Source organism: Mus caroli, chromosome 6 (genome assembly GCF_900094665.2).
Source record: "Mus caroli chromosome 6, CAROLI_EIJ_v1.1, whole genome shotgun sequence".
NCBI lineage: Eukaryota > Metazoa > Chordata > Mammalia > Rodentia > Muridae > Mus > Mus caroli.
This window is the reverse complement of record NC_034575.1, coordinates 13,521,840-13,536,786: the sequence shown is the minus strand read 5'-3', so window position 1 is coordinate 13,536,786 and position 14,947 is coordinate 13,521,840. Positions and strand designations below refer to the sequence as shown.

At 40.2% G+C, this 14,947-nt stretch overlaps 1 protein-coding gene across 5 annotated transcripts in view; it reads right to left on the bottom strand.

Moving 5' to 3' along the window:
- St7 (suppression of tumorigenicity 7) overlaps nucleotides 1-14,947 on the bottom strand; it is a 239,930-nt gene that overhangs the window by 8,462 nt on the left and 216,521 nt on the right. For all 5 annotated transcript variants that reach the window (XR_003836915.1, XM_029478333.1, XM_021164295.2 and 2 more), the window contains 2 exons: nucleotides 11,261-11,411; nucleotides 2,610-2,702 (listed from right to left, as the gene is read on the bottom strand). Coding sequence is in view for 4 of the 5 variants with exons in the window: in XM_029478333.1 (XP_029334193.1) it covers nucleotides 2,610-2,702; nucleotides 11,261-11,411 (244 nt within the window). In the remaining variant the exon portion in view is untranslated. The remainder of the gene's footprint in view (nucleotides 1-2,609; nucleotides 2,703-11,260; nucleotides 11,412-14,947) is intronic.

Below are 14,947 nucleotides of genomic sequence, written 5' to 3'. Positions count from 1 at the left end.
AGATAACTACAGAACATTTTATCCTAAAACAAAAGGATATACCTTCTTCTCAGCTCCTGTCCTATTTTTATTTTACTGTATTTTTAAATTATTATTGTAAAGCAATATGAGTTTATCTCTTTTTTTCTGACAGTCTAAGGATGTCAGTGGAGGATGCTATCCCAATAGACATTCACCGAAGACCTCACATATAGCTCTATGCAAACTGCAGGACTGAGGTCAAATTTCCTAGGGTTATCTGACACAACTGTAGAAAATTCCTGATGATAACCACTTAAAACAATCAGGAGGGTAGGGGGAGTGTGGTCTTTAGAGTATCCTTCATAGCGTTCAACATTGTGCATGAGTTTTGTGAAACCCAGAATAGCTGTGGTATGAAAGCTTGTATTTTGATGGGGAATGGACCTTGTAGATTCTAGTGGTTCCAGTAGTCGTCTGTGAACCTGCAGTTTCTCAGCCCCTTCTGTAAAGGCCTCCCAGGCACACACAGCCCATGCCCCCTGGCCAGCATCTCTTACCAGCCCATAGTCACAGGCAGTCATGTGATGAGTTGAGTAGAGTTCTTCATTACAGTTCTTTATGTTTTCATACCATAGCTATTCTGGGTTTCACAAAACTCATGCACAATGTTGAACGCTATGAAGGATACTCTAAAGACCATACTCCCCCTACCCTCCTGATTGTTTTAAGTGATTATCATCAGGAATTTCCTACAGTTGTGTCAGATAATCCTAGGAAATTTGACCCTCAGTCCTGCAGTTTGCATAGAGCTATATGTGAGGTCTTCGGTGAATGTCTATTGGGATAGCATCCTCCACTGACATCCTTAGACTGTCAGAAAAAAAGAGATAAACTCATATTGCTTTACAATAATGACTTAAAAATACAGTAAAATAAAAAATAGGACAGGAGTGCAAGTATACACTTGGCTTCATTACTCAGAGCCTCGATCAACAGGGCTGAAAACAAAGGGAAACTATCAGGAGGCTTGGAGCACATGCAAGCTTGCCTGCTTGCATGGCAGGAAGACAGCCTGCTGAGGGACAAACCTGGGGTAGAGTGCCTATAGATCCCACTATGCAAGGAATTATACTTTTGATAGGCAAACTATGAGTAGTGTTCCTAACAGCTGAACATCTCTACAGCTCACTCTCAAAACCCAATCCATAAGAGGTTCTGAAGTGATGTCACAGTGGACTCATGGCACCCATTGCAATAAATCTCAGCCACATTTCGCTTTTTTAAGGCTTATGAAAACTTTTAAGAAGTGTAATATTGTTCTAATAACTAATCTGTACTCATGGACCCTTAATTGAATTCAATTAAAACATTTTAAAACATGGTACTTTTCAGAAAACTGCCTTTCTACCAGGAAATGGAAACTCTAGTAAGGCTCTCCGTGAAGGGAGCATCAGAGGGTAAATTATGGGCCCATGTGGGGCTTCCTGAAATCAAACTACTATCATATGATGCACCAGATGCCTTAAAACAAAGCTTTAACCTGAAGACAACAGAGAGCTCTCCCAGCTCCTTAAACAACAGTCCTAGGCTGGGCGGCCTAGCAAGGAGACCCAGTCTAATGGCAGCAATCACTTTTGTATCCACGTGTCACCGTGCTGAAGATTTACAACTGTATCATAATGGTGGTGTCAGAAATTTTATTATGTACCAGATCTGCAAAGTTACACTATTCTTGGGGAAATATTTATATATGCTATAGCTATTAGATATTGATATAACCAGGGCTAGTAAAGAAAAAATCGTGACAGGAAAGATGAAGTGGTGGGGGCAGGGGGAGAGCCAAAAGAGGATTAGCATCTGAGAAAGGAAAATATTTCCCAAGTCAGGGCCACATGAAGAGCTTAGATATGATCCCTGCACACAGTCTGATTGGATAATAGCTATTTAGCCTGGATTGTCAAAACAATGTTGTATTACAGAAAACCAAAACAATCCATTCCACATGTTACCACATGAGCATTAGGCTGTGAAGGTCTAAGGCACTTGAGGGTAGGGTCTTCCTCCCACACTCTATGACAGTGCTCGGGCTGCATGTGTACTCTAAACATGTCAGCCAACTGAGTGCGTGCAACCCACAAGATGTTCACAGGAACTGTCTGGCCAAGAGTATTGCATCACCATGGACAGCACACCAGCCTTCTTCTCTGCCTCTGGCAGTGATACCAGTGGCCTGGTCCTGCCCTCCCAGCCAGGACTGATGCAGCTTCTTCTGACATCAGCATTTCCTCTTCTAACCCCAGCCTTTACAGACTACCTCAGACCTGCAGGAGAGCCCAAGCAGACCTTTCCCCGATAAACCGGCCTGCAGAGAAGATGCTCTGTGTCAGGGCTCTGTATGATCATATGCTGGTATCAATATATACATGATGCCTCTGATATATTTCATGCCCTTGGGGTCTTTCCCTCGGATCAATGTGGAAAGACTCAGAGAAGCAGGAAGTCCAACCCATTCACATAATACATTTCTATACCTATGCTATCAAAGAAGGCCAGGGGTTGGAAGAAACTTAATAAAAACAACATCCACACCTATCATGTAACACCCCCCCTCCCTGGATGAAAGGCAGGGTGCAGGGGAAGACACTTACAGGGAAGCAGCTCCCGGTCAGCTGTTTCTGTACAGATTGGGTATGGATAAAATAGGTGTCCCTTCTCCAGGGGATACGGGATCATCCGGAAAGCTACAAAGGAAAGACGACACATGAAAGGCATATATTTATCTCCTAACTTCCCAACCTCAGAATAGAACTTTTAAGCGTTTTTCTAACGGAACCCACTGCTGTAAGAGAGGCAAGATTTACCCAGACCCTGAGGCTTGTGCCAGACAAAACGTCAGGGGCGCATTATGCTGCATTACTCACACATTAATCTCACACTATATATTCTGGGCTCACAAAGCTGGGTGGGGAAAGAGGTGTAGAGGGCAGGGAAACCATCAATATCAATGCCTAGGGTTTCATCATGTATAAAATATTATGAAAATGTTTTAAGCACTAATTCAATAAGGCCAAACCAACTGTAATAATTCAAACCTGGATTGATATGCTTTCCCCAGAAGTGAATGTGGACTGGCTCATTGGAGCTTGCTGCAGATTGTACAAATATGAAAGGCATTCTGCTGTGTCTAGTTTAAAAAACATGTCTAAGTGGATTAGAACTCCAACCAGGATGGACAAAGAAAAAAACTTAAAGCACATGATTTGAGAGGTATTTCCACACTTTATGAACCTTTTAAATCTTTCAATAGTGTGTGGGGTGGGGGTGGCTAGAGAGATTGATCGTCTACATTTTGATGATGTCAGGCCACCTAAATTCTGTGTCTATGGCATCAGATGACATTAGGCTTTACACTGAATTATGGCTTTCCAATCAATCCATCCAGCCCTATTATCGAGTGTGTTATTCTCCCTGTTGCAATGTCAGCAGCATGTTAGTCTCACTGTTCCTATGAGCAGTGCTCACGGAGTTCATTTTTCTTCAACAGATGTCCTTTAATGGCTGCCTATTGTAGATACAGAACGGAAAAGCCATACACTACCCTGAGAACGTCAGTTAACAATCCTGGCCGGTATCTGTGTCCGAGAGGGGTGATGGCAGTGAGCATTTTAAATGTTCCATGTTAAGGAATCATTCTGCACCCTTAGCCCTGTAATTACCAAAGCCCTTACAAAATACTGTCAATGTACATATGTGCCTTTTGCAAACTGATTTCAAATAAGAATCAGAAACAAAGAACATTCTCCCTCACAAGAAATGACAAGGTCCCATTGTAACCAGCATCAGTGCACATATGGTATTTATTCTGGTGTCTGAATATTATTTAAAAGTAAAAACAGTATGTATGTGATTCCCAGCATTTGGAATGCAGTCAATCTACACCACAGTGGTGTATCACTGTGAGGTTATAGCACATTGCCATGGAGAATATAAATCACGATAAATGTGGGATTAGAACAGAGCCAGTTTGCTGGCAGTTTGCTGAGGTAAAAAATGTTACAAATTTTCTTTTTGTAACAGAAACCTCTTAAACAGATTAAAACATTAAAAACACCCCAGACTTTAGCTCTTCCTATAACTGAAGGTTCACCCTACTTCAATCTGACCTCTCCCATAAACAAAGTTGACTTTTGCCAGTTAGCTCAAGTGACAGCAGAGTTGTTAAGTCACAAGATGTTGAAGAAACCAGTATCTCTCTCACCAGAGAGAGACTTGCAATACAATGAGAACAAACAGCACAAAACATTAGACAAAACAAACAAAACAAAACATATAAAGGAAAAAATCCTTGTAGCAATTATGTAGCATCCACTCCCTAAAATCTTTTCTGGAGAGCTTGTACTTTTACATGTAAGCTGCAGAAAGGCAGGCTTTCAATACACCTTCTTATAAATGATAGTTTCTCTGAAAGCATCCCCCACTTCTACTCTCTCTGTGTGTTACTCTCCACGCAACTAGGCTATTGTTTTGTAACCTATTTGGGTTCATGTGATACAAAAAGAAAAACAACACAGTTTTCACAATTGCTACTAATTTTGAAAAGTAAACTTCGTTCAAAATTGAAGTCAGTTTGAACTTCATGAAAGGATTTGTTTAAAGAAAAATGTAGGCACACCCTTGAGAGTTGAGACTATAGAAATCTAGTGGCCAAATGGCATCTCCAAGTGATACTTTTCCTGCCATAGAACTTTATGCATCAACTTAATCCTTTTTTTTCCTTTTAATCAGTTCTCAACTTTTTCAGAAAGGGTGGAGATTTTGCTAATACACAATTTATAAATATATATAGATATGTTTCCTGTATTTTTATGGAATCCTTAAGATTTCTTTTCCTCATGTCAGATATCATTTACATTAAATTCATAAAATAATATTAAGATTTGGCTTCACTAAACAAAAGCAAACAGAATTTCTACTTGCAATTCCATCCTTCACCCACCCTGCTGTGCAGGGTCCAACAGAGCCTGAGATAAGAATGGGTCTGAAGAAACGGGAAGAGGCCTTACTCTGCCCCTGCCAGCTTCCCTCCTACCTCCTGTCCCTTTCACTGAGACAGGCACTGGTTTCATGAGTCTTAAAGCTTTCACCAAATGTCCAGAGATTTTGTCAGTGTAAATCCTAAGAGCACACTTATTGAGTGGTTCAAATATGAATAGAAATAGACTATTTGAAGATTCTATTTTCAAATGACTATGTAATTCCTAAAAGTCTTTTAGAAACATATTTTAGAAAAATTAAAATTGTACAGATATGTGGTTCAAAACAAAGCAGTAAACCTAGGCTACTTTAAAAGTGGTACACAATCGGCATTTCCACTTCTTTCTTCATGGGGCCCGCTCCTCATCTTGATGCTGCTTGCCCCTTTTGTCAGAGGTGTCACTAAAGTCCCAAAGCACACCAAAACATCCTGTACAACCTAGTCTACCTAGATAGCATGTGCCGTCTTCCACTCTCCCTAGTCAAAGGTACTTCCTAGGTACCACGCTGCTCAGTGCCATATGGGTCAGAAGCCCTCAGCAGCATCCGAGGGAGGGAGTATCAACAAAGCCACAGATGGATAGAGGCTGGAGACATGAGACAACAAACGGTCACCCTCCCATTACACAGATGGATAGAAGACACGTTTTGATATTTAGTTGACACTTGTTAGATATTTTTCCTGTCAAACAGAACACTATTGAGATTATCTGTAACACAGGGACCTGAGAGTGAATTCCAGCTCCATGTCCTATCGTTAGTCTCTTGTCAGAACGGTCTTTGCAGCAGATTCTAAGGACAACTGCTTCTGTGCTGAGACATTTCAGAACCAAGGGCCAAGCTGCCCTGTCCAGTTCAGGGTTCTCGGTACCTTCCCTCCTCCTCTTCTGAACCCAAAACCCTCACCTTCTGCATCGGGAGCACTGGGTGGAAGTGCTGCTGTGTGCTAACAAATGGGTCTGCAGCTGCTGGAGCACAACAGTATCATCCAAACACAGGTCGTCTGCACTGTGTCTGACTGCAGTACAAGTACGGGGCATGAAGGCCACCTGTCTTTCATTAGTCATTTCAATGCAGAAATAAGGAAAAGACAGAGATCAAAGCCTGGCTTTTGATCCATATTCTTTCAACTGTAACAGTGAAGTAAACTGACCTTGAGAAACTCATTTTCCTTTGGTTGGATTTAAGTCTGTTTTTTCCTAATTTTGAAGGAGGAATTCTAGGGTTTTATAGTGAACTTCCTCACTCATTAGTGACCCTCAACCCTTATTCTCTGTTCCTATGGCCACACTAGCACCACCTGCACTATCTGTCTACATGCACAAATACATGTGAAGTTGCCTATGTACATATATGCATAAAACATGATTGGAGAATACATGTATACACACACAAAGGCTTCTTACAAAGCATTTTCACATTCATTTCTTCAAACATAAAGCCTGCTACAGGGGAAGGATTCAGTAAATGTTTTCTCAATAAATTATATGCAATTAGGAAGACAGCATTTCTTTCAGAACTTAAGTAAAGCTAAGGTTACAGGAACAAGCCTGTTGTACTATTCTAAAGACTAGAGCAGGATGATCACTGTAACCTGCATGTTTGAGGCCAGCCTTGGAAACACAGGAAGGTCCTGACTCTCATGCCGGAACAGTGTATCAGCTCTGACCAGGGTCTTTATCCAATGGCTGCTTTCTTTCAAATCATAAAATGCATCCTTAGATCTGTTAGGAGTAGGGCAGGGGTCAGTTAGAAGTCCAAATGATTCCAGCCTTATTGAGGGAAGGCTTACCTAGAGGAAGTGCCCTAAGAACCACATCTTACAGTGAAGAGCATTTGACATTAGGTTCAAAGAGAATAAATTAGAATCATAATCTCATCTTATGCTTCAACAATGGGCCATTTTCCCTTCTCAGTGGAAGCCCTCTGCTTAGTCCCTTCAGAAACGCCACCTTCAGATCTTATACATTATTTAGTGGATGCTTGGGGTGGGGGCTCCACAAAGAAAATAAAGAATTCTATTTGCTTGAGTGGAAAAACATAGACACAAAGAAAAGCTAAGTGGTTTACCCCATGGCATAGTCATCTTCTAGTGTACAGAACATGAAAATTAAAGTTCAAGGTTGCGATCAACAAACAACCATGAGTTCTAAAATAAACACTGCCAATGGAGAGCCTTAGAGAGTGATAATGATGAATCAGTCCTCAATGTAGGTAAAACAGAAGATGGAAACAGACCACATAAAGTGGCTACCAATGCAAACTCAGCTGAAATGAGACCTTGCTTTCATTCTTACGTGATCTTTGCATTCAGTTTGTCCTTGCGGTGCTGCATGTGTAAGGAGAACCAGGGCCAGCAGAGTTTAAAGCAAACATAATTCCGATATGGTGGCAGTCATGCAACAGTCCAAGAAACACAAAGGCTTAAAGTAGAAACTCTTCCCTTTTATTTTTAATTATCTGGACTTTGATTGTATAGTTTTGGGGGCTGGGAAAGTGATGAATCAAACATTTTAGAAAGCTTTGAAATGCTGATGTATTTGTGGTTGAGAATTCAAGGATGTATCTTCTCCCCACCCCCTTCCCTTAAGAACCATATGCTTCAAACACCATCTCTGTTATATATCAGCCAGACTTTGACTTCATAAAAAGGAGGGAGGGTTCGACATAATTGAGGGAAACCCACTTAATTCTACAGAGTGACTAATTCTCTAACATAAGAAATTCATTGAAAGAGAAAAAAAGCAACTTTCTATTTCTACCCCCATCAACACTTAAGACAGAACCAAGGTTGTTTTGTTTTAAAATATTTCTAAAAGACAACATTTTGTACATGGAACCTGGTGAGATCTTCTGTCCTGAGTTCTCTTTCTAATAAAATTTGGATATTGGGTGGAGTTGGGAATGGTCTTATATTTCAGAATGAAGAAAATTAATGACTCAGAAGAAAACCTGAACTCGGATGCTGGAGATGTCAAAAGGCGCCACCAAGCGGCAGATTGGGAGAAGTGCAGCCTCTTCTGGTCAAGCAGCTGGGGAGAGCACGCCATCATAGAAGAGCTGCCTCAACAGTTTGGAGGTCACCAACATGTGACATTTTCCTTCATTATGGCTTCACAGTTTCCAAGGTTAGGTAAGTACACACCACTCTCAGCAGCTGATCCAGAATTCTAATCTAAGTCCTCTGATGTAAAACACAGCTTTGGGGCTGGAGAGCCATCCCCGAAGTTAAAAGAGTACAAACTGCTTTTCCAGAGGACCTGAGTTAGTTCTCAGCTCGCACACTGGGCAGCTTGTTGGCACAAAGCCCGCAGTACTCTAGATCTAGGGGATTCAATGAACTCCTCTGGTCTCTATGCAGCTGCACTCATGGGCATTACCCGCCCCCTCCCAGCCCCATACACGTAATTTTAAAAGTGTAAAAAGAAATCTTTTAAACACAGAACTGTGAATCTCTAATTTAAATATAAAAAAAGAAATCACAGATCTAGAAGAAAGGTCAAAAGATTTCAAACAAATGCTTGAGGCTGGAGTGGTAATCCTATCTTCTAAATTGCAGAGAAGCCTTAAGGCTTTTTCTTTTAAAAAAAAAAAAAAAGAAACAATGGCTGAAAACACATATCATGAAAAATTTTTTCTAGATATGTGTATGTGAATGCATAAGCATACACTCATAAATTCATATACATCTTTGCTTATTGAAACCACACATGAAAATTGTGCAAAACGTGACGAGTACCAGTGTCAAGAACACAATGGAAGCTGCTCGCCGCTCAGCAAGGCAGCCGAGGTTAGGTGCGTTCACTTCTGTTTCTTTCCCTTTTTATACACATGTACTGTCTATTTTCTTATTATTGTTGAAATGTTTAAATCAATGTTAGAGAAATAGCATGTTTTAATTTCAACCAGGATGAGTCACTTTCTAAACTATTGAAGTACTAAATGTAAGACAGTATATCCTAGCTTATATGTGGTGATGTAAATCTAAATTTTTACCTTCCAAGCAAATGCTTCAAAGACAACTAACTTGTCTCTTCCCTTCCATGCACTCACTGCAGAGGAGAAACGTGGGCTTGCTTCGCCTCCCGACTATTGGAACCAAACAGCCACTCACTGCACTGAGGAGCCGCTCACCACACTGGAGCACAGAGTCAGCAGCCGCTTTCTGCCTAAGCTAGAACATTATCCCTGCTGCAAGTGAAAAGCACAAAGGCAAGACCCGTGGACAACACCTGGGTGTGAAAACACGCCTGGAGGTTCCTGGTGTTCAGATGTCCTCCTGCATCCAGCACACAGGAAGCACACTCGTACACATCTGCTCTACAGTTGTGCAGCATGGCTGTCTCTGGAGAATGAATGGCACTGGACTGGATTTGGGCTGGGGTCACAGCTATCTGCTTTTTACAGGAAATGTTTATCTGTAAATATCAAATTCCCAGCTGACATTTTCTATAGGGATCTGATTTCCTTACCTTACTATTTTATGTATAAAAATTCACCCACTTAATCTTAATAATGTCTTCTATCCGTGCAGCTTAAGGTAATTCCCTGGTACTCCTACCCTGCTCAGTTTGGCAGTTCACCGTGCTGTTGCCTGGTTCGCTCTGTCTCATGACCCTTCCCAGTTGTTTCAGAGAAACTCCATGTTGCTTGCTGACTACTGTCTTCCTGGTTTTTCCAGTCATTCTCCCAAACAAATGTTTTGACTCTTCATGGTCACTGCTAAGACCATGTATTTATCACCCTGTGCTTTGTGCAGTTGTGGATCCTTTCCAGGAGGTCCAACTGGTGAGTTGCTACTCGTGTTCCAAGGATGCCAACCTATTGGTATAGCTCTAAGCCGATTCCTCTGTTTAGCTTTCCACACTAGACATGATGACTCATATTGGATGAGCTCTTAGGAATCTTTCTCATGTTGAATTAACATTTCCTTTTGTCCTTTTAACAACCAGCATTACAAGCCATGATCAGCACAAGTTGCAGGAGACTGTGCACAAGCACATAGTCTCTTGAGGGAGTCTACTGACCTCAACACCTGGCTATATTGCATTTACAAAGCAGAGGGAGAAGCATTGTCAAATTCATATCTTTCAAGTTGTAAGCAGAAAATTATACAAAGAAAGCTTGTTAATTATCTGAGAAAAAATTTCCAACCACTTTTGAAAGCATCTCTGTCAACTTACTTTCAGGCCACATCACTTCCTGAACCAAGCTAGACTCTTCCTGAGTCATGAAGGGCAGAAATAAAAAGAAACCGAAGCTTATCAAAGTGAAAATGGAAGCAGAAAAGATAAAGAAAAAAGGGGATTAAAAAAACTTGTTTGTGAGCCTGATTAAACTAAGGATACAATAGGAAAAAATTGACATTCTAATATTATTTGGTTTTGCTTTTCCATGAGGAAAAGAAAATGCCACCTGCTATGCTTGTTTTGCTTAATTGGGGATTAGCAGTGCTTCACTGTCCATGTTGTCCAATAACATAAGACTGCTGCTTCTTCCTTAATTTACAGTCTCCTAACAGCCCAACAACTTGCCATTTCTTGACATATTCTGCTTGCTTGTCTATTGCCCTCAGGGCTTGCTCACTGTTGCCAGACTTTGCCCTTGGTGTTCTAACCCACAAACCTCTACCTTCTGAAAACATCACCAGACAGCTGGCACAGGCAGCCCTTTCCTCCTGCGCACAGAGAACAAGGAGGAGAAGGTGGAGACATGCATGTCACCTGACCTTAGAGCCTGTTTCCCTACACAGAATGACAGCAACTGTAGACAACATGCCAGGGCCATCTAACAGACATTTATTATTCACAGGGGTGCCCCACCTCCCATAAGCCACTCCCATAATGGACACTGCTGCTGTTTGAAACATATCTAGGGTGCTTTTGTAGATGCTCAATTTCATTTCAGTGTGATAACTGTGTCTCTTATCCAACTCTACAGCTGAGGTTATACAAAACAGTAAGCAGGGTCCAGCACAAGACTTCATTGTGACAATGATGTCAAAGGGTTGGGCAGATCTCCAGAGAGGGTTTGCTGGGTGGTAAAGCATTTATCTAGCAGACTCAGATCAGTTATCTCTTGTATGGAGGTATGCTTCTAATCTCGATGTGGCACCACAACAGCAACACCCCTATCTCTGGGGATCCGGAGCATCAAACAAAAAAACAGACTTGCCAGTTCTCATTGTTCATCATGAACTGTTGAGGCATAAACAGTTCTAGCACTCTATGTTCTTAAAGATTGTTCAAAGAAAAAAATTACTTACTGCCTTCCCACGTACAATGCAAGAGATTCAAAGCCCCTTCCACCCTCTTCCAGTGTGCAAGATGAAAGAATGCATATGCTATTGCTTCACTGTCTCCTCTCTTCAGGATGTGTTCTGGTGGGAGGATTAAGCTTTTCATTTCTAGTAGATACTGAAATTAAAAAAGCAGGAGACAGATGTGTTACTATACAGTGATTATGAATTCAACACTGAAATAGGCTGGCTTCCCTAAAACCATCATTCATCAAACCTCCAACCTCATGGCTACATTTGAGGACTATTACTAAAAGCCCCAGCAATTTTCAGAGTTGGGGGACAGCTGATTAGCTTTGTATTTGTTTCCTTCCATGAAGACTTGTAGACTGAAATACTCTAATCAAAAAAAATTAATATAGGCTCAAACAGGAAAAGGAAAAATGTAGAGGAGACAATGATTTTGGATAATTTTATAACCACAGTGAAAATACATGAAGCAGACATATGAAGTCAAGCAGTTATGTGAACCACCTGCATTAAAGAGATTTGGCATTGGGTAACACTACCCATGTATTTTTTTTTTCTATACAGGTATATCAAAAAGGACATTGTTTTGTGGAAAGAACTATTGGTATGTGGGAACAATAGTGGAAAGTAATGTTATCAATCCAACTAGCACTATAGTTATAACCAAAACATAATTAAATTAACTATAAGATAAATATAAAGGGCATACTTTATACTCAGATACAGCTGGCTATCCCTTCATGATTCTGTTATTTTAATAGATTCCATTATAAGTTACATAATGCTAGCAATAGTCTTATAAGCCCCCAAGACTATAAATCATCCTCAAACATCTAGAACTCATATCGCGCTATGGACTACAAGTTACACAGTTTCAGAGTAAGAAAGCACGGGGAGACCGTTTTGTTACCATCAGTAATCTTCAGCAAAACTAATGAGGAACAAATCGTATCTAATGAGAATAAGATCTTGATCTGAGATTTTAGTAATCATTCATAACTATGCTGCCAATTAGTCAAAAATGAGGAAGATGCTATATGAATCTTGAAACAAACTAAATATGATAAGTTGATTTAATCAACTGAGGTAGAGTGGAACATTTCACGGTGGCATGGAATCAGATGGGGTCTGAGGGAGTGTAATCTACTTTTCTTCTTATTTCTAGCACTAGGAAAATCTCTTAAAACTGCTTCAATACACATTTTCTCTTGGGCTTAAGGACCTTCAGCAATAGAAAGACATAAGGGTAAATTTAGTGGGTATTTTCCTATTTGTAGATTGAAAGCAGACTAGAATACACAGCAGAGATAACCCCAGTGGAAGGCTCAGAAAATTACCAACTGTCCTGTCAAGGGCCTAAAGTGGTGGTTATGTAGTTACTTTAATTAAAATTAAAGAACATAAAAATTCAGTTTGATTCTACTATCCATATGTCGAGTCCTCAAATACTGCATGTGGCTAATGACTACTGCACTGGAAATTTGAAAGAACATTCACATTATTACAGATTTTTTTTTTTTTTTTGCCAAAACTGCAAATAACTAGACCAGTTTTTAGATGGAACTCAGCCTAGCACTGTTACAGGGCTAAGAATCTGTGACTAGATAGGTCATAGGCCCTAGCGGAGAACCTACTATTATTATTCTACTAAATGTATATTTAATTCACTCATAATGACTTATCTTTAAAGCAATAAATTAGTGTGTCAACCCTCAATGGACAATCTTCTTTTATCAGGATATGAATTCACAAAGAGACTCACAATTGGTCAACATTCAGAGAATGAGAGACTGCAGTTCTAAGCCCTAAATGTGACATCTACAACACACCTCCTCACAAGGTATGGGCAAAGAAAGGGCAGCAGAAAGATTATAGAGCCAGAAGCAATAATACTATATCAAAATAGTCTGTATAGAACAGGGCAGTTGGACACATAAGCTCACAACAGTTGTACGTGCACAAGATCAAACCAAACAAACATCCCAACATGGAGATGGGAGGTGATCAGAAAGTCTCAGCCATAGATGTGCAACTACTGGAAATTGATGAATGGTAAAAAGAATGACTTTTCTTCAAGGATGTGGCTCCCTCCCGAGAAGCTATCCATGCTTCAGTAGATGCCATGACCCATATACATACTAGCAGCACTGATCAGATTTAATGGGAGAAAAAATAAGAAAAACAAAAACTAACAACAACAAAACCCCAAAACACAGACATGACATTGGGAGAAGATATGGTGGGAGGAGGTAAGAAAGGAATTGAAGTAGAGGGAGTGGGAGTGACTTCAATTAAAATCACATTGTATATAACTCAGTGAACACAGAGAAGTCAAGGTGGTGCCCACTTAGAGCTTATCCTCCTACTGTCTAGTGTTCATGGTACTCAAAGGTACTTTGCACACCATCAGAAGATACAGGTAAATACTAACCCAGCCACCAATTATTTTAAACACATGCAATTAGGGCACAAAAGTTGTTGGAGTAACCAACCACTGTCTGACTGGATTTAAGGCCCACTCTATGAGATGAAACACATCTGTCACTGCTCCAGTGGCCAAGAACCTGAGGCTAGATAGGCCATGGACCTACAGAAATTATCAAAACTACTGTCTTGCTAAAGGACCATAGCAATAAAATTACTCCTAAAGACATTCTGCTATCCTCATAGACCAGTGTCCCACTTGACCATCATCAGAGAAGCTTTCTCCAGAGGTAGGTGGGAACAAAAAGACCCACAGATGGACGATGTGTAGTGAGAGACCTTGGAACACTCAATCCTAAATGGTACATCTCCATCAAATCCCTCTGAGGTTCAGGCAACTTTGCAGAGGAGGAGGTGGAAGGATTCTAAGAACCAGTAGGGATGGATGACACCAAGGAAACAAGGCCTTATAGACATTGCAGAGCTGATGCAGATGTGAACCAGAAGACTGTGGCAGCATGCACAGGGCCTGCACTGTAAGCCAGAAGGAATCCCTATGCAGAGATGTTCCGGTAGACATGGGCTCCCATCCTTAACCCAGAAGCTATCTCCAATTGACAATCATTTGCAAAAGAAAAATTAGTTTTCTCTAATGTACTCTCACTGGGTATACAAACCACACTTAAAGGCAGGGTGCTCACATGGTCAACATGGAACAAACTCAATGTTATTTTTGGAGGGTTTTTGTTTCATAATGCCTTATCTGGGCACATTTTGACTTTACAGATCTTTTGCTTACATAGAATGGTCTCCAATTTTAAAAAATATATATATAGGATTTCTGTGTGTGCAAGTGTATGCATGTTTCTGCATCTGAACATGTTTCTTACACTTTTTCTTTGGCTTTTTTTTCTTGTAGTTTTGTCCTATTCTGGATTTGCCTATTTGTTTTCTAGTAGAGAGAAAAAGTGGTATGGATGAGTAGTTAGGAAGGTGGCAAGATCTTGAAGGAGCTGGGAGAGGATAAATTATGGTCAGAGTATGTTGTACAAAAAATTATATTTTCAAGAAAATTTAAAATTATATTTAAAAACTCACATTGTATAGATACACAGAATTCTCAAACAATAAGAAAAAAATATACAAATACTCTTTGTTAGGAACATATACTCATTGAAAATAAATATGCATTATAATGAAACTATAATAAATAATAAAACAAAATGTAATTTTTAAAGCACTGTTGACGACCAGGATATC